This window comes from Pleurodeles waltl, chromosome 3_1 (assembly GCF_031143425.1).
Source record: "Pleurodeles waltl isolate 20211129_DDA chromosome 3_1, aPleWal1.hap1.20221129, whole genome shotgun sequence".
Taxonomy (NCBI): Eukaryota; Metazoa; Chordata; class Amphibia; order Caudata; family Salamandridae; genus Pleurodeles; species Pleurodeles waltl.
In genome coordinates this window covers 1117048522-1117074507 of record NC_090440.1, presented here as the reverse complement: position 1 = coordinate 1117074507, position 25986 = coordinate 1117048522, and the positions used below count along the sequence as shown (strand labels likewise).

Here is a 25986-nt window from a genome sequence, read left to right as displayed (position 1 = left end):
TGCTGAAAACGATGAGATAGGGCTCCCATTGTTGGAATGAGATGGGGAAGGGATGGAGAGACAGGTCAGAGGGGCACCATGAGATACTGGGCGAGACATGCGTGATGAGGAGAGGGATGAGCGAGCCAGTCGGCGGGGCTGGCAAACGAGCAGTATCGGAGTCGCAAAGCTTATGAGCAGTCTGCAGGTCAGAAGCTCCGACCCGTCCTTGCTGTCCCTGATCCCAGACACGCGTCATTGGGTGTACTAATGGCGTCATGCTGTCGCGGACCCGCGCCTCCCGGACCAGCGATAGGCTGCCATTGAGGATCCCAGATGAAGGGAGAGAGCTGAAAGAGCGAGAAGCACCTTTAACCACTTTTCCCCGCTGCAATGGGAAAAAGCAGGAGGAGTTTGGTGCTTTCTGCAACAAAATCTGCATATCCCAGTATTTAGCTGGCCTTTTCACCTGGTAAACATCAGTAGATTTCTTCTGCCCATATTTATCTGGGAAGACTGTGACGGCTTAGGGAACCCTGACCAATTCCTAATTGGGACTCCTATGCCAACAGAAGTTGGCAAAAGTCTCACAATTTAACAAGGCACTATTAACAAGGATTTGTCATTTATTTAGTAGGGAATTGGGTGATCTTGTTAGAAGGTGGTGGGGTGTTTGTGCATAAAAAAGATAAGAAAAATAACTCACCTGTCCCTGAAGTCCTTGTTTCAGCTGGCAGAACATGGGGAATCTCTCAAGGATCCCCAAGCAGTAGACGCTGAAAAGCCACAAAACGGCCAGGGAGAAGACTGAAGACCAAAAGCTCAGCATAAAGCGAGTCAAGATGCTCTGACAAAAGTCAAGAGCAGCCTCCATCCCCTGGCGTTGCGAGAGTTCTGCAAACCGATAATGAATACCATGAGACTTTCCTTGGCGATGAATCCTTTACCTGGCTACCGTATAGTTTTCAAGCCTGTGGTAAAAAATGGATTGACACACAGTTAGTTGACGACTGTTCTCTGTTTTGTCCTTGCGTCATTATCACTTGTTAATAGAAAACATGGAGCTCAACGCTAGAAATGTTTTCAGGTAAGATAAACAAATAACTATATTGGTTTCAACCTTACAGTTTAATAAAAAAAAATCGGGGTGCAGTAAATTTTTAGAATATCCATTTAAAAAAATGCCTTCAGGTCTATAAAAAATGTGTATTAGCAAATCAAAGAACGGAAGAAAAAAACATAGAACCACTTGGCACATTAAATCATTCTAAAACGGACCGGTCTAAACCGCAAACCTGCAGCGAGGAAGAATTTATTAATTCACATTAGACGTTCTTCAGCCCTGCTTGTTGTAGTGGGTCGGAGTCCATTAATTTCCAAGGTGCTTAATACAGAGTATGCAACGATTGGCATCCTACAGGGTTCATTCTTTAAGATCTCACTACTATCAAAGTAAACCAGAGAAGCCTTACTGTGATCTTGGGTTCAATCTGTTGGGGCAATCAAATCGTAGATGGCCATTTTGAGCTCTCGAGTGGAGACGTCTTACCGTCGACTTGCTCCAGAGGTATCCATCTCATTCATGCTTATTCTGTTGTAAAGTCGAATCGTCGTAAGCGTCTCATCTGACGCAAAGCCCGTCACCTCTGAACCGTAACTTGCTGCACAAGCCTTCGAGAGGAAATATTTCAATAATGCGATCGTTCCGGAAAGGCAGGTTTTATCCGCGAGCATGTTCACAGTTCAGGAGGCGCCTTCGGCAATCAGTTAACAGCAATTCATAATACTTATAATGATTGCATCGGACCCGAACAGTTACTAATATTGCCAACTATTGACCAAAATGTCCTGTCTTGTAGCAAACATTACTAAACACATTCATGAGAAATTTAAAGTTTTCGAAGTTGACATTTCAAAATCAGCATTCATTAGTCAATCTAAGCAATGCTCAAGCATATCACAGGGCAAAAGTGAAATATGATCGACATTCTAAACAAAAGTTGGGTCAAACATGGCAAACATCAACTGACCGAAAGACATAGCTGAGCTACTTCTACCCACGAAACCGGTTGTTGATCAGGACACAATTAAAGAAATTGTCAAAGGTCACCAGGCTCGGCAAAAAATAACGCAATCACTTGTGGTTTGTGCTATAATAAAAACATAAGTAAGATAACATGCATATGTATGGGATGCGTTACACTTCTAATGAAGATAGTTGCCGTTGGTGTAATGTTATGCTCATCTGCATTCAAAAGTGTCAATACCAAATTGATTTAAAAAGTTGAAAATGTGCTCATGTTGACTTTCTTGACTACTCTGTGCATATGTCTGACTTTTTGACGGCTCATAACTAATTCCAAGAAAATGTACTGGGATGTAAGGCAGAGTTTTGGCCTAGCTACATGTATAAACATTTTCCAGTGGCTGGAAAAAGCACATGAGAAAATCGGGCCGAATTGTACATGTCCTCGTTTACTGTGGAGAAACCCCTTCCCTTAAAGGCGCATGAAATTCAGGTGGGTTTCCTATGCCTACGCTCCTTGGAAAAACGTTTATGCCAAACATCTTAGGAGTAACTGTGCAAGCGCTCCAGAGTGGGAATGGCCATGCAAAATGTTTATGAATATTCAGAAACCCATGAGAATGATCCAATATGCTTTGCATAACCCACCACCCTAAACAACATCCCTTCCAACCCTAAGTTATAATGGTGCAAAATCCACTATCATGATGTTTTAATGCTAGCTAAAGAGTAGTTTGCAATCCAAAGTCTGTGGATCAGACTGTGTGATTGAGAAGTGCAAATGCCTTTGGTACCCAAAACATTTCTGCATCAGGCGCCTTCACATTCAGTGAAACTCAGCAAAAAATGTTTTTCTTCAGATGGCCACATTTTAAGCTTCAAAGAAGTCAAAATGCTAGGTCAGAACGCCACATATCATACCTTTTACGAGCAAACTCAAAGGGAAAAACAAAACACGCAAGCAAACCAAGACACAAGATATACAGCAGACCATACAAGACACTAAGGACACTAAGTAACTACCGCCAACAGTCTGGCGATCCAGACTGACAAATAATGAAGCACATGAGAAACAGCCAGCAGGCCATCCACACACCGCCATCATTGGCGAGCCAACAACAATGGAAGAGGCCGCCCAGAGGCCAACGAAAAGGCCCCACCCGGCCAACAAATAAAGAAGCACAAGACCGCCGTCAGGCATGGGAGAAACAAACCAAATAAAAGGAAACACTCACCGTAGGCACACACAACATGCAAAAGCAGACATTTAGAAAGAGTTGCAAATAATGCCAGTCCTGTTCCTTGCAATATACCTCCACAACTGTGACCGTCAACGAAGACGACAACGGAAATTACCTCAACCTAGTAAACAAGGGAAGAAAGGGCACAGTCACACACCCACCCTGCAACGCACTCCCAACCCCTCACACCATCACAAGCCACACACACCAGAATAAGAGATACTTACCCAACACAAGGCAACTAAAACCTGCCCAAAGTACACACATGTGCACACCACACTCCCACAATGAAACGATGAACCCCGTCTCCATAATGTGCCAACAGCACCACTGGGCACACAAACTTTATTGCAAAAGTAATATAGGAATGTCCAAATAAGGCCATTGGCCAGTACATGAGAAATACCCTGAAGGGCCCAAATGGGACGGACTTGACTCCCACATGTGCACAGGGTAATCCACCGTAAAGGGACATCAATGGGGCAGCCAGGCACCTCAGGGAACAGGGGCAGAGGGTGGCGGGGTGGAGACTTACGCCTGGAAGGGGGGGCTTGGGCTTACGTTTGGGAGGTGGAGGGGGTTTGGGTTTGCCTTTGGAAGTTGGGGGTGGGGGTGGGGGTGGGGGTGGCAGAGGGACCTGGGGCAGCACAGGGCCTGGCTTGGCAGTTTGGGCTGGACTTTTCCCTGGGGAACAGGGTCAAGACTGATTTGCATATAGCTGAGTCGAAACTGGAATGGCCTGGGTGGCAAAAAAACGATGGGTTTAGGCCCCGATCTCTGTACTGGGGTGAATGTTTGACATTGTTCAGCATTCCGTCCATCACTTGTTCTTTTTGCATTTGTTGCCCCAAGTGGGAAGGGTATGCCCAGACCTGGGTCCCGTGCTTTCCTATGCCACTGGAATCAAGCTAGCCTGTCTGATGAAGGGCAATACCCTGAAACAGGTCCTATGATGCTTGTTTCCAGTCCAGGGAGGACCTGGCTTGGCAGTTCGGGCTGGACTGTTCCCTGGGGAACAGGGTCAAGACTGATTTGCATATAGCTGGGTCCAAACTGGAACGGCATGGGTGGCAACAAAACGATGGATTTAGGTCTAGATCTCTGTACTGGGGTGAATGTTTGACCTTGTTCAGCATTCTGTCCATCACTTGTTCTTTTTGCATTTGTTGCCCCAAGTGGGAAGGGTATGCCGAGACGTGGGTCCCGTGCTTCCCCATGCCACTTGAATCAAGCTAGCCTGGCTGATAAAGGGCGATACCTTGAAACCGGTCCCAGAATGCTTGTTTCCAGTCCAGGGAGGACCTGGCTTGGCAGTTTGGACTGGACTGTTCCCTGGGGAACAGGGTCAAGACTGATTTGCATATAGCTGGGTCCAAATTGGAATGGCATGGGTGGCAACAAAAACGATAGATTTAGGCCCAGATCTCTGGACTGGGGGTGAATGTTTGACATTGTTCAGCATTCCGTCCATCACTTTTTCTTTTTGCATTTGTTGCCCAAGTGGGAAGGGTATGCCCAGACGTGGATCCCGTGCTACCCATGCCACTGTAGTCAAGCGAGCCTGGCTGAAGAAGGGCAATACCCAGAAACCGGTCCTAGGATGCTTGTTTCTAGTCTAGGGAGGACCTTGCTTGGCAGTTCGGGCTGGACTGTTCCCTGGGTAACAGGGTCAAGACTGATTTGCATATAGCTGGGTCCAAACTGGAACGGCATGGGTGGGAAGAAAATGATGGATTTAGGCCCAGATCTCTGTAGTGGGGGTGAATGTTTGACATTGTTCAGCATTCCGTCCATCACTTATTCTTTTTGCATTTGTTGCCCCAAGTGGGAAGGGTATGCCCAGACGTGGGTCCCGTGCTCCCCATGCCACTGGAATCAAGCTAGCCTGGCTGATGAAGGGCAATACTCTGAAACCGGCCCTAGGATGCTTGTTTCCAGTCCGGGGAGGACCTGGCTTGGCCGTTCGGGCTGCACTGTGTACTGGGGAACAGGGTCAAGACTAATTTCCATATAGCTCGGTCCAAAACTGGAACGACATGGGTGGCAAAAAACGTTGGATTTAGGCCCAGATCTCTGTACTGGGGGTGAATGTTTGACATTGTTCAGCATTCCATCCATCACTTGTTCTTTTTGCAGTTGGGCTATCTGCAGCCTTTGACTGTGCTCCAGGGTGGCCAGGATCTGGCCCATCCTGTCTTGGGTATGGTGGTATGCTCCCAGGACTCAGAGATCACCTCCTGGGCTGCAGCATCCATCCTTTGGCCTCCCCCTGGGCCACTGATGCGCTCCCACTGGGTCTAGTCCCCTGTGCTTTTGTCCCCTGCACCAGTCTGGCAGTCCCACTTGCACGGGAGCCATCATCATCCTGCCTGTTAGTTGGTGGTGACTCTGGTGTACATGTGGTCCGCCATTCTGTGGCCTGGAGACACTGGTGTGGGGTTGTTTGACCTGAGCTGATGGTGGTGGCTGGGTGGTAGGGGTGTCAGTGGTATCATGGGTGAGGCTGCAGGAGGGTGACAGCTCAGGACTGTGTGATGGCCCAGGTTAATCCTCACCATTCATACATCCCTCTCCAGTCTCCTGAGTGGGGCTTCTGTCTTCTTGTGGGGTGCTGGCCCTCCTTGGCCTTTCCGTCAGGGTGGCATGGGTGGTGGTGCCTGTGGGGGGGGAATGGACTTATATGTTACAGGTACAAATTTGAATAAGGACACACAGCTCTGCCCTATTTTGTGCTGTTTATTCCCCTGTCGGGCCATGCAGGGACCTATTGTGGGGTTGTCCTTTCATTTTGCATGGAATGTGGAGGTGCATTGTGGGTGCAGTAGTGCCATTGTGATTCCTTACAGGGGTAGGTGACTGTGCACAGGGGGGAGGGATGTGGGGCTGTTTGTGACTTTGTGCGCATGCAGGGTGACTGGATGTAGTTATTGTGGCCTGGGAGGGGTAGTGGCCCTGGTGGTAGTTAGAGGAGTGGGGTGGTACATGCATTACAGGTATGGTGGATGTGAAGTAATTGTAGATGAATTACCCGAGTCCAGTCCTCCAGTGAGTCCAGTGAGGGCCCCAGGGTGCAGGATAGCCAGGACCTTCTCCTCCCAGTCAGTGTAGTCGGGGTTTGTAGTTGGGGATCCACACCCAGTCTTCTGGACCGCAATGTTGTGCCTGGATGCCATTGACCTCACCTTTCCACGCTGGTCATTCCATCTCTTGAGAATGTCATCCCTTTTGCGTGGATGGTTTCCCACTGCGTTGACCTTGTTTACAATTGTCTGCCATACCTCCATCTTCCTGGCGATGGGTGTGTGCTGAACCTGTGCCCCGAAGATTTGTGGCTCGACCTTGAGTATTTAATCCACCATGGTCCTTAGCTCCCTATCTGTGAAGCATGGGTGCTTAGGGGGTGCCATGTTGTGTGTTATGGGTGTGGTGTTCTGGGTGTATTGGTGAGGGTACTTTTGGGTATCTATGTGTGTGCCTCTTGTTATGTTGTGTACAGTGTATGCGTGTAGTGTTCTCAATATCTGTTGTGCACTTGGCGTTGCAAAGGATTGTTGGGGTGTGTATGTGAGAGTTTTATAGTGCTGTGGATGTGTGTCAGGTCTGTGGGTTTCAAACGTGCCAATGTATGCATTCCTTGCTGTTGGGACCCATTGCTGGCTATAGCGGTCCGTACCGCCAATGGTTGTTCGACATCTACTATCCGCCACGGTGATTTGTGCATCATTATTTGGTGGGCAGAGGATTTGTCTGCTTGGCAGTGGCGGGGTGGGGTGAACAGCCTTTCCACCATTAAGGGCCCTGGCAGTGGCTGGAGGTTGCTGAATTTTTGGAGTTTCTGGTTTTTGCATCATTGTATGGCGGTGTGCTGTTCACTGCCAATGGCGGTCTTCTGTTCACTGTCGCCACGGTGGTCGGCGGTGTTTCCCACCATGTTCATAATGACCACCTAAATACTTACGCATCATGTTAAATTCACATCTTTGCAATTGATACTCTACAAACATATAGACAGTTGTGTAGAATGCAAAGTAGAATAAATCTTTCTTCATTCACCTTCTCATGTCTGTTCATCCACACAGCAGCTGAAGACCACTTCCGAAGACCAGTTATTCAAGCCTAGCAAAATCAAAAGTCTGAACCAGAGATAAGTACACCTCTCCATTCTCTAGCACACACACAGGCTCCTACACGAGGCACTTAAATCTTCTTCTTTTGATACCCTCACATTCTTATCATGTTGTCTTACCAACAGTTCAACACCTCAATGGTAATGAGTTGCTTTCACCCTATCTGTGTTCTGTACCTAAACCAAATGACCTACAGTGACAAGCACCTCTCTAGAAGCTTTCTGTGGTCGAAGCTATTCTTCCCTCAACAGCTTGTCAGAGAATTCCACGTGAACCCTCATCACCAATCCTTTGAGCTTAGAAGGCCATAAACTGATAGCTTCAGCCCTCATTTTATGCTCTTCAAATTAGTTGAGTCTTGGGTTGAATACAATACTACAAAACTGTATTAACCTTTTGATAGACTGGAATCCACATCCTACTAGGTCCAAATTTGTTTAAAAAAAAAAACGTGATAATTTGTAACAACAAAGACAAAGTGAAGTTTGAATACTTTTAATATTATCCCCTGAAAATCACTCTGGGCTATGTGCCAATCCAATCTTTGCCCATTAATTTGCCAAATCAGCCTTGTGTCTGCTCCAATAGGAAAAGTCCAGCCCGAGCTGCCAGACCAGGTTCCCTCCAGTAGGGGACCACAAGCATCCCATGATAAGTTTGAGTCTGTGTTAGTCTCATTAATGAGGTACAGCTTGAGTCCTACAGCACATAATGCACAGGGGACCCACAACTAGGCATACCCGTCACATTTAGGACATCATCTGAAAGAAATAACAAGTTGATGAAAGGAGTGCTCGATTTAATCTCAGTCAGTGGCAATTGATCTTCCAGAAGGCATCCTTTGTAAAATGTTGTTGGCAGGGGGATAAGGGGGCAATGTAGTAATGTGTAATACTTTAATACGTTAACAAGTCCAGTACTTCTGTGGATGCAAACTGCACTTCAATATCACTGACAAACAAGAAAGGAAAGCATAGTTTTGAAAAAGGGTCAGTAAAAAAAACTTAATTACAGCAGAGGAAATTAGGTACTGTGTAAATCCAAATTCCATCAAATATGGAAAATAATCCTTAAGAACCACAATGTAATACAGCTCCCATGTATGGACTCAAACGACCAGCAAAGTCTGCGGCTAGTATGTTTCCTTTCGTTGGGGCAATGATATCTAAGCCACTGGAGGTGAGTGTGCACTTAATGAGAGCATCGCGCATGGTGTGACTTGTCAAGATCCCTGTCCATAACAGGCCACTATTTTTTCTCACATAATCTTCTCACATTAATAGTTACGAAGCTCTTCATGTACAAGCTGTATGAAGAACTGTGAATCTCTCAAACCTGTCTGTTGAGTAAATACTAGACCCTCTTCAAGGGAATTGGTTTAGTTAAATTTTTATGAACAATTAACTTTGGCATAGTGCATACTAGTGCTAAGCATGTGCACAAAGAAGTGCTAATCACACATCTTGATAGGGAATCTCTCTCCCCTTCACCCATAAAGATCAAAAGTGATGAAACATTCGTAGGAAACTGGCCGCTTGTCTGTAGTAACCCCCCCGACACAATTGTTGCCTGACATCTGAAGCTAACTTGATTAAGTGTGTGCTGGGATCCTGATAACCAGGCTGCAGCACCTGTGTTCTTTCCCTAAAACTGTACCATTGTTTCCACAATTGGCTCGCCCCTGGCATACGGCTAAGTCCCTTGAAAAAGGTGCCATTGTTACCAAGGTCTTGGTGACCAGGGAGGGTCCCTAAGGGCTGCAGCATGTATTGTGCCATCCTAAGGGACCCCTCACCAAACACATGCACACTGCCATTACAGATTGTGTGTGCTGGTGAGGAGATAAAGATAAAGTCATCATGGCACCCCCTCAAGGGTACCAGGCCCACAAACCACCTGTCTATGACCATAGTAAGTCACCCCCCTAGGAGGCCTTACAGCCCTAAGGCAGGGAGCACTATACCACAGGTGGGCACATAGCTGCATGAGCAATATGGCCCTACAGTGTCTAAGTCCATTCTTAGATCTTGTAAGTGCAGTGAGGCCATATTAAGTACATGGACTGTGAGGCTGTCATTACAAACTCCACAGCTCCATGCTGGCTTCACTGAAGACTAGGAAGTTTGGCATTAAACCTCTCAGCAATCAGCACAATAAACACACAATGATTCTCCTGTGTTTTACTCAACCCTTTTGTGTAAGGCTGACCAGTCTGTGCCAGCCTGTCACTAACAGACACACGTTTCTGACCCCATGGGGTGAGAGCCTTTGCTCTCTGGGGTCAAAACAAAGCCTGCTCTGGGTGGAGGTACTTCACACCTCCCCCCTGCAGGAACTGTAACACTTGGCGGTGAGCCTCAAATGCTCAGGCCTCCTGTCACAGTGCCCCAGGGCACTCCAGCTAGTGGAGATGTCCCCACCCCCAGACCAGGCCCCACTTTTGGCAGCTGGTCCAGGGGGTAAATTAGGTAAAACAAGGAGGAGTGACCACTGCAGCTAGAACCACCCCTAAGGTGTCCAGAGCGGACGTGACCCCCTCCTTGCAAAATCCTCCATCTTGGCTTGGAGGAGAGGGACCAGTAGGCATAGGAATGTGCCCCATCCCCAAAGGGGGTGGGCACAGGAAGGTTTTAGCCGCCCTCATGCACAGTAGCCATTGGCTACTGCCCCCTGACCCCTGTAACACTCTAAACTAGTATTTATGGGCACCCCTGAACCTCACTTACCAGATTCCTGGTGACCTCAAGAAGAAAGAAGGACTGCAAAGCTGATCCCCCTGCAGCGAAGACTCCAGATGACAAATGATTAGGCTCCAGCCCTATCGGCCTGTCTGCACCTTAAATACTCCGCCTCAAAAATGCGACGCATGCTCCAGGACCAGCAACCTCTACAAACACCCTGTGGACTGCCTGCCCAGAAGAGGACCAAGAACTCCTGAGGACAGCAGCCCTGGCCAGAAGAAACCTCCAAAAAGGACTCCAGAACCACCCCAGATATGCGAGCCCACAGCCCGAGTCTAGGTAGCCCACCTGTCCACAGAAGGTCTCCAGGTGATTCCAAGCTTGAGTCCACCCTGGGTTGACCCCTTCTGACCATCACCTGCAGCCTGAATCCGGAAGACCCCACTGACCGCGACCAGATCTGACAAAGTTTCTGATGCCCAAGGAAACCCAAGCCCCAGTAGACCCCTGGTCTTGAAGAATCTGACCGATGGTCCATTGACATCCAACTGGCACCTCACCACGCTTATCCAGCATTTGGTTTCCCAGAACCAAGCCCGAGACCCAGCCTGCAGCATATTTTGTGATCCCCTTGTCCCCCTATTGAAAAGCATTGGGTGTCCAGTTCTATGTTTGCACCCTACACCCCGTAGCCCCTGTGCCAATGAGGGTGTGTGTTTGGTGTGGACCAGCAGCCCCCCCCCCCCCACAGTGCCTACCCAAACCCCCCAAGCCTGTGTCCTGAATCCATAGGTACCTACCTGCAATCTGCTTTCTACCGAGCACCCCCAGTCTTCAAAGGATTCCATTGAAAACCCAACACCAACATTGACCTCTGCACCCAGGTGGCCCAGTGTTGCTGATGGTGCACCTTTGGAGTCAACCTAAACTTTGACTTGTGGACATCCTAAACCCCGATGACTGGAATCATAAGTTGTGTGCTTACCTGTTAATTGTGCTAACACCTTTTGCCCCAGGACTCTATTGACTTGTATGAAAAATTGCACCGTGTCAACTTTTGAAATTGGAAAGTGTTACTTACTTGTAAACTGCTTTATCTGCAAAAAACAAACAAAGTATATTTGATAGATATGCTAGAGACCTGTCTACAACTGTACTTACCTGCAGCAAAGATCCTTTGGTTCTAGCAATAAAGTAACAAGATATATTTTTTCTATATAAAAACATTGGGCTGGAGTTAGACTTGAGTGTGTGCCTCATTTCCTGTCTGTGTGTGTACAGCAGATGCTTTGCATTACCCTCTGATAAGTCTAATTGCTCGACCACACTGCAGCAAAAGAGAGCATTAGTAGTATCTACTTTAGCCTCTGTTAAGCCTGTGGGGAATCCCATGGACTGTACACACCATACCTCATTTTGGTATAGTATATACAGAGCCAGCTTCCTACAACATTGATTTCTGCTACAGCTTCAAATGTAGGAGTTCTTCAACAGGCTCTCCCTTCTGAAGAAAGTGTGATAGAAAGGGGCAGAGGGGTACACAGGTGAAAGACACAGTATATTGGACAAAAACTCCCAGTGCATGGGAGAAAGACGGACAGCGCTTAGGAGAAAGATGAAGAATGCATGGGAGAAAGTACAAAGGTATTCCATATCCACCTGGGTGAAAACATTTCTAAGCCCTCTTTACCACTCCAACCTTTTACAGTTCTTGAGGGATTTCCACATCAGGCAGACTACATTTCCTTGTCCATTTGTGAACTCTGAACATACTAACCAGGCTGACATCCTTGGTCAGTACCACAGGCTATTCAAAGTGGTACTCCATAGCACAAGACTTGCAGGATGTGACATCAATACAAGAACAAGAAACCTTGTTTCATATTTGGTGCAGCGTTTCTGCTTTTTGGTTCTTTACAGATCATGAGTAACATTAACCAGCAGGGTAGAGATATTAGGTGCTGTAAATATATGAGTATTTGTTTGGCGATTATGTGTGGGATATTGTTTGCGCTGCTGATTGTGGGTATGTCTGTTCTTGATTAGAGTGAAGCCAATCATACTTCTGCTTTTGAGACGACTACCGCACTAACAGCATTAGAGAAGTTTAGGTTAGGTGAGAATTTTTTGCATGATGATACTAATGCACATGGAGAACTTTCTTCTAATGTCTTCTGTCGCTTATTGAGTGAATATGTTGAAACAATAAATGCGAGGAATTGTTATGTGTGTACGCAGATTCCTTCATCAGTTGAGAAAGGAGTTACATATCACAGCTTGCCCTTAACCTATGGAATAAGTTGTAGTCTGTTTCTAACAAGATTTTATAACCAGGAGTACATTCAGTACTTTTACTCAAACTATGATATGGTGTTTTCGTTTGTTCCTATAATTAGGTATTGGAGTAGAGTAGCTAGGGATAATGACATAGTAATAGTTAGAGGTTTCTTTGAACCTACATTAACATTTGGCACAGCTTATGCACACAGGAATAACCTGACATGCTTGCTTACACCTTTAGAGAAAAGCTTCTTAGAACACACAGATGACAGGAGAAAGGCATTGAAGGAGAAGTCAGAAAAAGGCTTAGAGAAAGGACTTACAGAAATGATTATGCTTATAGTGCAATTGAAATGCAAGGGAAATTAGCTTTAGATGTGCACCACATAGGGAAACTTTGTGTACACAGGCCTAAATCACGCACTGGCACTTTATTTGTGGGAATGAGTGAATGTAAGCATGTGTTTTTGTTTCAGAGTAAATGGACGTTTATGTTGAATGGACTGGACCTAGCGATTCCCGGAATTTATTAGATCTGTGGTCTTAATACTTATAACAATCTTCCAAGGGGATGGTATGGGACATTTTATTTGGGAATAGTTTTCCCAAAGATTTATCAAATGGATGATTTGAAAAAGTTTCTGAACGTGACTGAATTACATCATATGAGAAATAGGAGGTAGTCCTTTTCTGGTATAGTGGGAGATGTTTTTGGAGCAGTGATTCCTTCAGTGGGAGTCATTCTGAATTCGATAAAGATTCCAAAGTTGTCTACTATTGTGGATAACATGCTGACGAATTTTTCAGGGGCCATACTCCTAATAGATCCTGAGGTAGCTGCTGATAGAGCTATGACTCCTCAGAATCGTCTTTCTTTAGACATTCTTCTAGCAAAGGATGGTGGAGTCTGTAGAATGATTCATTCTAGGCACTGTTGTTCATATATTCCTGATAACAGTAGAGAAATTAGAGGCTTAATAACTAATCTCACTAATGAAAGTGCTGATTTGAAATAATTAAAAGAACCAGGCATTTGGGAAAAGGTTGGCAAGGGTTTTGCTTCAGTGGGAAATTGGCTCAGCAACATTTGGAATGGGATACTACTGAAAATCTTTCAAGGGATATTGATTATTGTGATTTGTTTAATTGGAATATGGGGCTTGTGTAAATTATGCAAACGGATTAAATTGAAGAGGTCAAAGAATAATCAGAGGAGGGAAGAAAAGAAAAAGCGAACAATTGTATAGGGAAAATTCAAAAGGGTTAAAAAAAGTATGAAGGTATTGAATTGACAGAATTTTAGCTGGTGCAAAAATGTGTGGGTGGTAGTGTGATGACACATTTAGTCATCAGAGGATGGATTTCTAGCGCTGGTGTTTTAATAAAAATTATTAATGAGTGTTCATGTATTCTGAGTAAAGGGTTTGTGTAGAAAATATAATAACGTAGAAAAATAATGCACGCATTTGAAAATGTGATTACGATGAGTGGCCACCAATGTTCACAAAGTGTACTTATTAGTAGATCAATATCATGAAATGTTGAATATATGTTCGACTAACATAGTAATATGTAATATTAAGGGTTATGCATTATGGTCTAGATTTATTAATTGTAGACCTTAACTCAGCGAGTTTCTTGGCTTAGTTGCCAGGTGTCATGTCAAAGTTGTATTACTTAATGTTTAATAAATGGCTGTCCGAGAGAGTTAAACATTTAAATGTGCTCGCAACGGAAGGTTCTCATGAGAACCAACTGTTAGAAGATGCTATTCTTGTTAAGTAACATTTTGTGTGTAATGTGTGTGAGACTGACTTTCTCAGTAGGAGAACAATGGAGATACAGACTGGAGTAGAAGCTGCATCACTATTGTTACCTGACAAGCCGGATGATGAGGACATTGCAGGACAAACCAATCAATGACACGTGAATGGAATAATGGTATAATTCATAGATTTTGAATTTTACTTTTATTGGACAAAGTGTGAACATGCGATTAACTGACCAATAGGGATTTGGGAAGTAGTTTTACTAGGTTTAATGTAATGACACTGCACTGAGAAGAACCCGGTATTCTACATTTGCCATAGACAGTCTTTGCCCATTTTCTTGCTGGCCCAAAGGTCAGCATTGTCTTGTGCATCCTGACAAGATACGTGCTTAACTTTAATGCTTAACGAGTTTGAGTTTTCTGAACCTTGATGCTGAATACCGATTGGCTTGCTGATGTCCTGAGGACGAAGACTGACTCTGCTTGCTGATCAAGACTGAGGATAGGTATTATGAAGTAGACTGTTGACTATCATGCATATTTGCTTTTCCTTTCTAGGTACCAACTGCACTGTTTTGATAGCGCCATAGTTGGATGTTTTTCCAAATTTGTGTTAATAAATTGTTTTGCATGGAGCCCAACATGCTGATGCTAATTTGGTGTCAGTTAAGGATCCTCACTAATGAAATTATGTTAATAGCGAAAATACTTGATGAATTTCTTTCCTGAATTCAAATGTATGAAATAACTTTGATGCAGTTGACTTTGTTATTAATTTGCACCGTAACTTAGAATGTGTTGTAGTTCAAGCTTTGATTTGATTACATTTCTTCCGCCGCTTTGGACAGCCAGTATTGTTTCTGTATGTGTTTCATTTGATTTTCAGATTAATCTACATGACCTTAGCATTGTTAATATAGGGAATAAATATTCTAACTTTTACTAAACGTTGTCGTTATTCGTGACTGAAAGGTCATGCTGTGTGACAATTACTGACTCCATTGATTATTGATGTTATTCATTGTTGTTGATTATTGATATTGTGTATTGGTTATTGATTATGTACTGGAGCTATGGTAAGAACATCTTACTTGCAAGTCAAATGGTTCATCGACCTATTTGCGTCCCCTTGTAAGTTTACTTATTAAGGTCAGACGCTAACAGGCATCTTTACGAGTTCACTGGATGCGCGGGGCACGACGGTATTAATTCTGCACCCTCAAGGTTCACCATAACAGATATCCCAATAGAGCTGAGGGAGCAGATTTAATGGGGAACAGGATTTAAGAGGCAAATTGCCAACCATTTAATTGCTGGCTCTGACCTGATTAATTCATAAGTGTACCTCTGTCAATCATTTACCAAATGCACGTTTCTTTAAAATATATGCTGTGTTTATTAAAATTTTTAATAATACCAAAAATTGCATTTTTCCATGGACCCGAAGAAGTTTAATTTTAAGGTGGAAGAATGATTTTATTTTGTCCAAAAAGCATGTGTCTGGTTGAATATTTATGAATCAAAGTAACAAGGCATTTCAGGTCAAACACAGTCCTTCATCAGTGGGGATTCTCAAACATTAAAGTCTGTAACAACAGGAAACTGCATATATTTGTGTTTCCCTAAGAGACGTAACTAACAAGTATCAAGAACAGTAGTCAACATTATATATAAACTACCCAACATATTTTGTGACATCAAAATGTAGCAAGAGTCAGGCGAAGCACCAATCTAACGGCACTCTGAATGTGAGAAAATACATGGCTATTGGAAGCCTCAAAGATATAAGCATTTTTATTTGTCGGGACATAGACTCTGATACCCTTGTCTTAGTGTAAAAGGCCATTTATTAGGACAGGCTTGCTTATCATAATAACACATCAAAGTAACCAGAACTTAAATGTGTGGGTGTATTTTATTCCTTTGCTTGCAGCATTGAGCCTTTGTGCACTTTGCTCTAAATGTATTTTATTTAGTTTCGTACTGTTATTTTTCAAATAGCCAGTTCTACATTCTTGTTTTATTTTTGATATTATACTGCTTAGCCTACTTCGGCGCTGGAGTTCTCAATAACACATTCTTGCTCACTCTGGGCTCCAGTCAAGGATACAGTCTGGTACATTGCCGATAGACGTGGTAGGAGTTTAGTCTTTGGATACATTTCTGCGTAGGGACATTTTGTGATCACACTGACATGTTAGTTATAAAAACACTTCCTTGTCCTAATACACGCAAGAGGGAGATTCCGACCAGGGAACCACAACTAGACGCTGACTGCCCTGTTGCAGATGCTGAACCAGATCACAGGCTGTTGCTCAGGTATGAGGGTTGATGTCTTCCCGGGGAATCTGAAGGGCAAGTTAATAGCTTAACATGCTGTGTTCGAAATATAACTTACTGAGAGAGAATAGAATCTATTAACACCATGATAGCGTTGTTTTTATGTTTCACTCTCATAGTGACTATTTCAGTCCTACTGTGTTGTATGGTTCTGGTTAATGCGGCTCACGCCTTAATATCTAAAATGCAGTCGTTTTATTAAAAACAATCTATAAAACTTAAACTGCCTTTGTCATTTGTATATGAGATCATACTGTAAATGAGAGAGCTGGTTGGGACCTGAGTGACCACGACTTCCCTGAGAAGTTCGAAAGATGTCATGCGCTCGGCTGCCCAATCATCCCTTCCCCTTGGGAGAGATGAGGCACTGCTAGTTAGCCGGAGCAAAACCGGATTGAAGGTGACAGAGGTCCTTCTAAGTGGGTAAGACTTAGTCCCCCACACCAGGAACGACCCTGCTACCTAGAAATCCAGTAGTCTCATTTAGGATAATGAGAGCCCACGCGACATGGCACCCAACGTTTGGTCTGGCTCTAATTTTCGGGTCTGGCTGACTCTCTCGGTCTCATATATATATTGACTCCTCGGTTCCGTTAATGGAGACGTCCGTGGCACTGAGGATTTCCGCCACCGCAATATAGGTAGATCCTAGTTTTTGTGGTTGGTTGTTCAAGCTTGAACTTTGAAAGGAAAACCCCGATATTGGTGTGCCTTCTCTGAACTAACGCTGTTTTTATAATGGCGAATCCCCAGGTAATGAACATTGCAGTTAATATGCTACAACCGCTCACAGGACACCTGTTAGCACATGGTCTGACAAACCAGGGGGGTCCAGTCACGTTTGTGGTGGACACCCATGCAGCCTATAGAACAGAACTTTTTTATTCTTGGGTAGTGTTTCCGGCAGTTGATGGGAATACACACACGTTTCACGATTACACTCTTGCAAATGTCCCTGGACAATACAGGGCATATGCATACTTAGAAATACCTTTATCTTATCAAGAACATAATAATTGGCTTGATGGCGCCCTACCCCACACCATAGCATTAGTTAGGCTAGGTCTACTAAGTAACAATGGTCCTACCTGCCCTTTATTGGCTACATATACACCACATCCTGCGGTTGCTCAATTGGCAGTGGCTGAAGTTCGTCGATTATATACGGAATTAACGGCTACATATAGACGTTTAGTTCAATTTGTGATGCAGACACTAAACACAAACCCAGTGCGTGCTGCTCTGGCGCAACAACATGCAGTAGTTCCGGGTATCATCCCGGCCACTGTGCACTCAGTGATGGGTAAAGTACCGGCTAAACGTGAGGAGACTCCATTTTGGTTCGGCACAGAAAATTAATACGCTGGAAGCAGTATTTCCCCATACGGGACCTCAGGATAAACATAGATTATTAACGATGTGTTTGCCGTTTGGTATGGTTCCTGCAGTGGACCATTGTAATACATGGGGCACGGTGTTTGTCGCGCTCTACACTACAGCACACGGTACTCCGACATTAGCTAATTTACCGGAGGTGCTCAAACAAATTCAAAATGAATATGGGGCTGCCCCACCCTTAGATTTAGGAATGCAACTGACAGGCAATTTTGCCACGGTTTCTTCTATTATATTGAGTAATCTAAAAGGGGAGGCAGTGGCACTGGCAGTGCGTATGCGTCTTCGAGACGTCCCGCAACTAAATCAGGAGCGAGAACTGCAGAGAATAATAGCGGAAACATATTCAAGTATCGGTCGGGATAGCCTAGGGGCTAGACCGCAAAAACCACAACTAGACGCTGACTGCCCTGTTGCAGATGCTGAACCAGATCACAGGCCTTTGCTCAGGTATGAGGGTTGATGTCTTCCCGGGGAATCTGAAGGGCAAGTTAATAGCTTAACATGCTGTGCTCGAAATATAACTTACTGAGAGAGAATAGAATCTATTAACACCATGATAGCGTTGTTTTTATGTTTCACTCTCATAGTGACTATTTCAATCCTACTGTGTTGTATGTTTCTGGTTATTGCGGCTCACACCTTAATATCTAAAATGCAGTTGTTTTATTAAAAACAATCTATAAAACTTAAACTGCCTTTGACATTTGTATATGAGATCATACTGTAAATGAGAGAGCTGGTTGGGACCTGAGTGACCATGACTTCCCTGAGAAGTTCGAAAGATGTCATGCGCTCGGCTGCCCAATCATCCCTTCCCCTTGGGAGAGATGAGGCACTGCTAATTAGCCGGAGTAAAACCGGATTGAAGGTGACAGAGGTCCTTCTAAGGTGTGTCTGAATTGGTGCTAGGCTGCCTAAAGGGCGCCAGTGCAGGGGAAACAACAAGGATGTGCAGTACTCTTTGAAAAACTGTACATTCCTGCCCTTTCTCTGTGACACTGAGCAGCGCAGCAAGGTGATTTGCTGCGCTGCCCTGCACCACAAAGCCTATAAATCTGGGACCAAAACTATAATTGATGCGCAGTCCCGACTGAAGAAAGTCAGTAAAGTTGCTTTATGCTCTTGTGTACATTAAGTCACAGGCCAAGATGTAGCTACTTAGTTCAATGCCCCTTTGGTCTGGATAATCTAAAATAGGATAATACCTACTGGATCATGACCGGATTAGGCACAGCGTCAAATAAGTGATTTAAGGTACATATTAATATTATATTGCCTTTAATAATGTCAATGTGTATATTGTGTTGTAAATAATTGCATCACAGATGTAAATAATTACATCATAGACATAAAAAAAGTGTTATAACCTGCCCTTCAACTTTTCACGTAAGCAAGACTGACATAAGTTTAACTGCTTTTGTTTTCTCTTGAACCCCTTCGGGTGCCCTGGAAGCAATGGTTACTTACTGGGCAGCACCGCTCAAGTGCCCAGGGCGTAACTATTACGTCCAGATAGTGGCCCTCGGGGGAAGCGTTAGCGCTCCCCCCAGGGGCCTCACACCCACCTCCCTGGTCAGGGATGGAAGTAGAATCGCTTCCCCTTCCACCGCCACCCCCCAAATCCCCTGTGGCGTCAGGCCTGCCCCTCCGCACTGGAAGCAGAAATACCCTCTAGACAGCAGGGAGTTTTTTTTTATATGTGTACATAAGGGGAGCGGCCCCTTGGGCAAGGGTCGCTCCCCGGAGGGCAAAATTACTCTTAGGCCATTTCTGCCTTCTTTATTAGGCCAATCTGCTCCCAAGGTGGACAGAAACCACTAGACACAAGGGATTTTTTTGCGTCAATTTCACGCAAGTGGAGCGACCCCTTAGGCAAGGGTCATTCCCCTGGGGGGCAATTTACTGTTGGCCATATCTGCCCCCATTGGGGCAGATCGGCCTATTTTTGGAAGGGCCATCTGCTACTAAAATGCACAGGTTTAGTAGGTTTTCTCTATGTGCTGGCTGAGCTAGAGGCCAAAATCTACAGCTAGGGACTTTGCAAAAAAAAGTCACATTTCAATGTAAAAATGTGATGTGTCCATGTTGCGTTTCGTGTTACGATCATTAGGCCTACCCATGCAAGTGAGCTACCATTTTTATCGGGAAACTTGGGGGAACACAGAATAGCAAAACAAGTGTTATTGCCCCTTGTCTTGCTCCATATTTTTTCCTTCCAAATGTAAGACAATGTGTAAAAAAGACGTCTATTTGAGAAAGGCCCTGTAATTCACATGCTAGTATGGGCACCACATAATTCAGAGATGTGCAAATAACCACTGCTTCTCAACACCTTATTTCGTGCCCATTTTGGAAATACAAAGGTTTTCTTGATACCTATTTTTTACTCTTTATATTTCACCACATGAATTGCTGTATACCCGGTATAGAATGAAAACCCATTGCAAGGTGCATGTCATTTATTGGCTCTGGGTACTGATGAACTTACAAGTCCTATACATCCCTGCAACCATAAGCATCCAGCAGATATAACAGTATATTGCTTTCAAAAACCTGACATCGCAGGAAAAAGTTACAGAGTAAAACTTGGAGAAAAATGGCTGTTTTGTTCACCTCAATTTCAATAGTTTTTTATTTCAGCTGTTATTTTATGTAGGAAACCCTTGGAGGATCTACACAAATTACCCCTTGTTGAATTAAGACTTTTCTCTTCTTTTCAGAAATGTTTAGCTGTCTGGGATCCAGCACTGGTTTCACACCCATTTCTGTCACTAACTGGAAGGAGGCTAAAAGCACAAAAAATAGTAAAAATGGGGTATGTCCAGGTAAAATGCCAAAATTGTGTTGAAAATTTGTTTTTCTGATTCAAGTCTGCCTGTTCCTGGAATATGGGAAGATGGTGATTTTAGCACTGCAAACCCTTGGTTGATGCCATTTTCAGGGAAAAAACCACAAGCCTTCTTCTACAGCCCTTTTTCAAATTTTCTGAAAAAAACTAACTTTTCGCTGTATTTTGGCTAATTTCATGGTCTCCTTCGGGGGAACCCAAAAACTCTGGGTATCTCTAGAATCCCTAGGATGTTGGAAAAAAAGGACACAAATTTGGCGTGGGTAGCTTATGTGGAAAAAATGTTATGAGGGCCTAAGTGCAAATTGCCCCAAATAGCCAAAAAAGGGCCTGGCACCTTAGGGGGAAAGGCCTGACAGTGAAGGTTTTAAAACAGCCTTTGTCATTAATTCTTTAAAATGTAAAAGTTGCAAGTCTAAATCAGTAATCCTTTCTTTGATGTTCACTTTATATATGGCAGTGTATCAAGATTAGAGTGCTGTACACCTTAGCTAATTTGAGGATCTGCAACTCTCTTCCCATTTCTTTTAAAAGTGCTATGTTATAAAATCAGGAGCGGCTTGCAGTGCTTAAAAGGGGCGGGGTGCCACGCAGGGGGGAATAATTAAAAAAAATAAAACTTACCTCTATCATCACCGCTGTCATCACGGGCTCTCAGCATGCCTTGCAGCCAGTTCTGACGCTGCTCAAAGCAGCAGTGGGATTGGCTGGATCCTGTGTCTGCTCTCTCTACCCCGGCAAACAGTGGAGAGAGCCTACTGTGCATGTGTTTTTGGCCCGGCCAACACGGCTGGCCAAACATACATGCACAAAGAGGGAGAGTGCTTTGCACTCTCCCTCAGTGCTTGTCACAGTCTGTGGCCCTACCCCATTTACTAAAAAACTATAATAATCATAGTTGCTTCTGCTGACGGGTGCAACACTTTTCTGCCCTAGCAGTGGAGTCACACCTCTATAAAATGCCAATATTTTGACACACAGCACATTATTTCGACGCACACTTTACAATACAGGATAACTACATTTAGCCCAGCGCAAACAAGTGCATATAAATCAATATGATTTGAGTTAGGTTTGCCTATTCATCCCCCAGATACTCTTACAGTGAGGTGATTGATCAATAGGCTGAAGTCATATCCCTAATTTCCTATTTAATATGTCCCTCAAGGACATATAATTAAGTCATGATTCATTCCACCAAGTGGCATTTTTACCTTTTTTTCACTGCACACTGTCCCTGCCCTTAACCATACTAGACAGCTCACAGTGCTGTTTACCCCACAAACAACAACTATAAGTGCTCCTCTCCAATCTTGGTGAGTTGCAGCCCACATCACTACTTTTGGGAGAGGTGTGAGGAGGAACCCGATAATGAAGCATGCCAATTAAGGGTGGCTGGGGGTTCTCACCCTAAATATATTAAGTTCCCTAAACAAGAGAACTGTAATTTGTGAGCCCCTCTATCCGTTTGGTTGAGCACAGAATACAGCTTGCAGGCTGTTGAGTGAACAACCAGTTCTGAAGAATAGATTCCATGTTAACATGGAGGCATATGCTAAACTTATCTTAGAGAATAGTTTCCTCAAACACTCATAACCTTAAAATTTACCATGCAAGCATTTAATATCAGTCAACATGCTACCCTCCAAATATGTACAAGAAGGCCACCAGAAATTTTAGGCAAGCCACAGTGAAATTAACTCTGCATCACTAGTGGCCGATCATCACCATGATATAATGAATTGATCCATAAAATACTTTCTATTATTTTTCATCCATAACACACTCATACGTCTAGAAAGCATGTGCAAATCACTCAAACCACTGTGCAGTATCAATAGTACTTAATGGCACAAACTCACCATATCTCACTCACAAACTTTGCCATTAAATCCGTCTGTTAGTATATATAATAAAGCAAAGACTATGGTCCAGGTGAACCAGGTTTACATATGTAAATTCAGAGCACCTGTTATTCAGTTGAAGGTCAAAAGAGCCTCATCATGGGACAGGAGGGATTTCCGGGAACATGGCGGCCGCGTAACACCGAAAGGAAACCAAGGATCACAGCAAGTATTTTTCTACTTTTTTAGTGGGAGGCTCTGTTTTTACGATGCCAGTTAAATTAAGAGTACAGGCGTCTTCTAGGGGCCCCCCTTTGATGCAAAGTCAGAAAGTTTTCTTTCTTCAGTGTTGGGAAGGGTGAGGAGGCCCTTCAAAAAAGCGTAATTAACTGCTCTCTACTTTCTAGCAAGGGGGGGGTCTGGAAATAAGAGAGTGCAAGTGAAGGGGATTGTAAAATCTAATAAAGGGAGTTTGTCTGTACCCATTCTGTTTGATTTGGAGCCTAGAAAGAGGCACAGTAAAAAGCCTAGTAAAATCAGTAAGGCTTTGTGCGTCCAAGGCTTACTTTCTGAGGGGGACAAGTTGGTTTCTCCCCTTGCAACCTTTTTGAGGAATACCTCACGCTGTGCAGAAATGCAGCCCCCACAGTCCTTGGAGAACTCTCCTGCTCCCAGACCCCCTCAGCCCCCCCCTTGGGTATGGGAAGCAGGCTGGCGAGAATGAGTCAGCGCAACCTCAACCTGTGGTGTGCGGTGGGGCGCAGGGCTCCTTGGATACGAAGGCCTTAGAGTCTGGTCTACCTACTCATGATTCTGCAGTACAGAACCTCTTGATTTCCTTATCTGAGGAGATCAGAGGTAAATTTGAGGTATCTGAGTACAACGAAGGGAAAATCAGAGAGTCCTGTGCGGCAATGGAGACTAAACTTAATGCGTTGACTGAGAGGATAAGTAATTTGGAGATGGCGGTTTCAGAGCAGGAAGCCCGAGTACTCTCCAATTCCCAGGATATTTCTCAGTTGGCACGCGATGGCAAGATGGTCCAGGAGAAGCTAGAGTCTTTGGAGAATAACTTACGGAGGAATAACATTAGGTTATTGAATGTACCTGAAGGGCTGGAAGGAGATGATATTAAGGCCTTTGTATTAATCCTGTTTAAGAATTGGTTTCCTGCAATGAACCAGACAAAGTTGAAAGAGGACATACAAAGGGTTCATCGGGACCCCTTCAGGAGGAAGCCCGATAGGTAGACCCCCAGGAAGATTCTGGATAATTTTGGTACTTACTCTGTAATAGAAAGAATTTTGTCTGATGTTCTCAAGGCAGGTAGTTTTTCAATGGGCGATTGGTCATTTCAGATTCGTTTTGATCTTTCTAAAACAACTTTAGATAGGCAGTGGGAATTGGGGAAGTACATGCAAGATCTCAGGTCCCATGGCGCTACAGTTCAGATGAGGTTCTATGCTTTTTTGAAGATTATGTGGAACAATACCATGTACATTATTAGGGAACTCGCGGAAGTCCAGGCATTAATTGAGAGAATGAAAATGTAATGTTGATTTTTTTTTTCTTGGGAAGAGCAGGGCAGCTTGAGCTCACATGGGTGGTAATAGTCACCTTTGAAAGACGTGGGAGGGTTACAATGGGTGGAGGAGGTACTGGGTGTATTTGAGATACAGGTCAGGAGGTTTTTTTTTCACGTGGTATTGGAGATGGGTGCTGGGTGGGGGAACAGCAGGGGAGATGGGAAGTTATGCAATGCTTGAAAATGCCCTCAGTAGTATGGTATTTATTCGTATGAGGGGCCTCAACTTTTTGTTGAGTTTATGGTTTTCCTGTGATAACTCTTCTCTAATTGACAATGGCTAAGCAGATAGGGGCTACTTTGAAGTTTTTATCATGGAATGTAAACGGGTTCCGGGGAGGAGGAGGAGGAGGAGGAGAATTTTTGAATTTTTAAAAAGGGTAGAAGAGGAAGTAATTATTTTACAAGAAACTCATTCTTTAGAGACCGAATGGAAAGTATATCTTAAACATCTGAATTAGGTGGGTTACTGTGCATGTACTAATCAATCATGTGCGATTAAGGGGGTGGCAATTTTGATAAAGAAGTCAGTAGGAGTGAAGGTTGTTAATATTAAGAAGGATCCTAGAGGTAGGTGGCTGATTGTGGAAGCCGCCTTACACGGTACCTGGTTTACGATCGCCAGGTATTATGGTCCTAATGTCGATGACCCTTCCCCCTTTCAAGATCTCTTTGCCCATTTATTGGTTGTTGAACACCCGATTATAATTGGTGGAGATTTTAATGTTTTATTGAATTCTTGTTTAGATAAGTCTACACCAAGACCAACGGTTAATTTACCTAGAACTCGGTCAAGGATAAAACAAGGAATGTTGGCTCTTGGTTTAATTGATACTTGGCATCAGAAGGGTGGAGCGGGCCCCCGGTACACATTTAGTAATAAGAAGTATGGTCATCATTCAAGGATAGATTTTGTTTCAATTCAACATCAGTTAAGGGACATGGTAATGTCGGTTTGTCACGCCCTGGCACATCTTTCAGATCACTCAGCAGTAATAATGCAAGTCTCCCTTAATAGCCAAGTGTCTATTCCCACGTGGACAGTTAACTGTACTTTGTTTTTGGATGAGTTAATGGTGGATGGGTTGAGGAAAGAGACTAATTAATTTTTGTAATTGAATTATGGATCCACCACATTGCAGACATTGTGGGACGCATATAAAGCCTTTATTAGAGGAAGGCTTGTGGAGTTGGCCACTTATAGATACAGAGCGGAGAAAGATCAATTGAAACAACTTGAGCTTAAGGTGGCTTCCTTGCAGGAAGCTACTTTAAGGGTGGAGGAAAAACAGAAGGGGTTCTTTAACTCTCAGTTAGAATCTGCAAGATCGGAGTTGGGCCTATTTTTAGAGGGGAAAGTGAGAAGGGCATAGGAATTCAGTAGGTTTTCCCACTATGAATATGGGGAAGAGTGTGGAAAACTCTTGGCCTGGAAAACTAGATCAGACCGTTCTAAGAATGTAATTTCACTTGTCAAATCAGAGGTTACGGGAGCTGTATTCACAACAAATCCCGAGATAGCCTTTGTGGGTTTTTTTCCAAGCTTGTACACAGAAGATCAGCATTCTTCTGAAACGTCTGAAACGTCTGTAAAGGAGTATTTGGAAGCGCTTAATCTTCTGCAGTTAACAGCATTGAATCAGAACCAACTTGCGAGGGAAATAGGTCCTGGGGAGGTGAGAGGAGCAATTCTGAATTTAAAGAAAGGAAAGGCTCTGGGTCCAGACGGTCTGCCTAACGAACTATATGGTAACCTTTGCGAGGAGTTGGTAACTATTTTGACAGAATTGTTTAATCTTCTTTTACAGGAAGGGGTGGATATGCCCAAGTCTTGAAGTGAGGCAGTCATTAGCCTCCTTTTGAAAC

At 44.0% G+C, this 25986-nt stretch overlaps 1 protein-coding gene across 9 annotated transcripts in view; it reads right to left on the bottom strand.

Moving 5' to 3' along the window:
• The window catches only part of LOC138285004 (uncharacterized), a 267259-nt gene that overhangs the window by 220108 nt on the left and 21165 nt on the right, over window positions 1-25986 (bottom strand). For 3 of the 9 annotated variants that reach the window (XM_069224405.1, XM_069224414.1, XM_069224412.1), the window contains exons 2-3: window positions 1452-1650; window positions 686-950 (exon numbers count right to left, since the gene is read on the bottom strand). The exons of 3 other annotated variants lie outside the window; for them this stretch is intronic. In XM_069224405.1, the coding sequence (XP_069080506.1) occupies window positions 686-853 (168 nt within the window). In that variant the 5' untranslated portion in view covers window positions 854-950; window positions 1452-1650. The remainder of the gene's footprint in view (window positions 1-685; window positions 951-1451; window positions 1651-25986) is intronic. 3 more of the 9 variants (XM_069224409.1, XM_069224410.1, XM_069224408.1) reach the window with 2 other exon arrangements.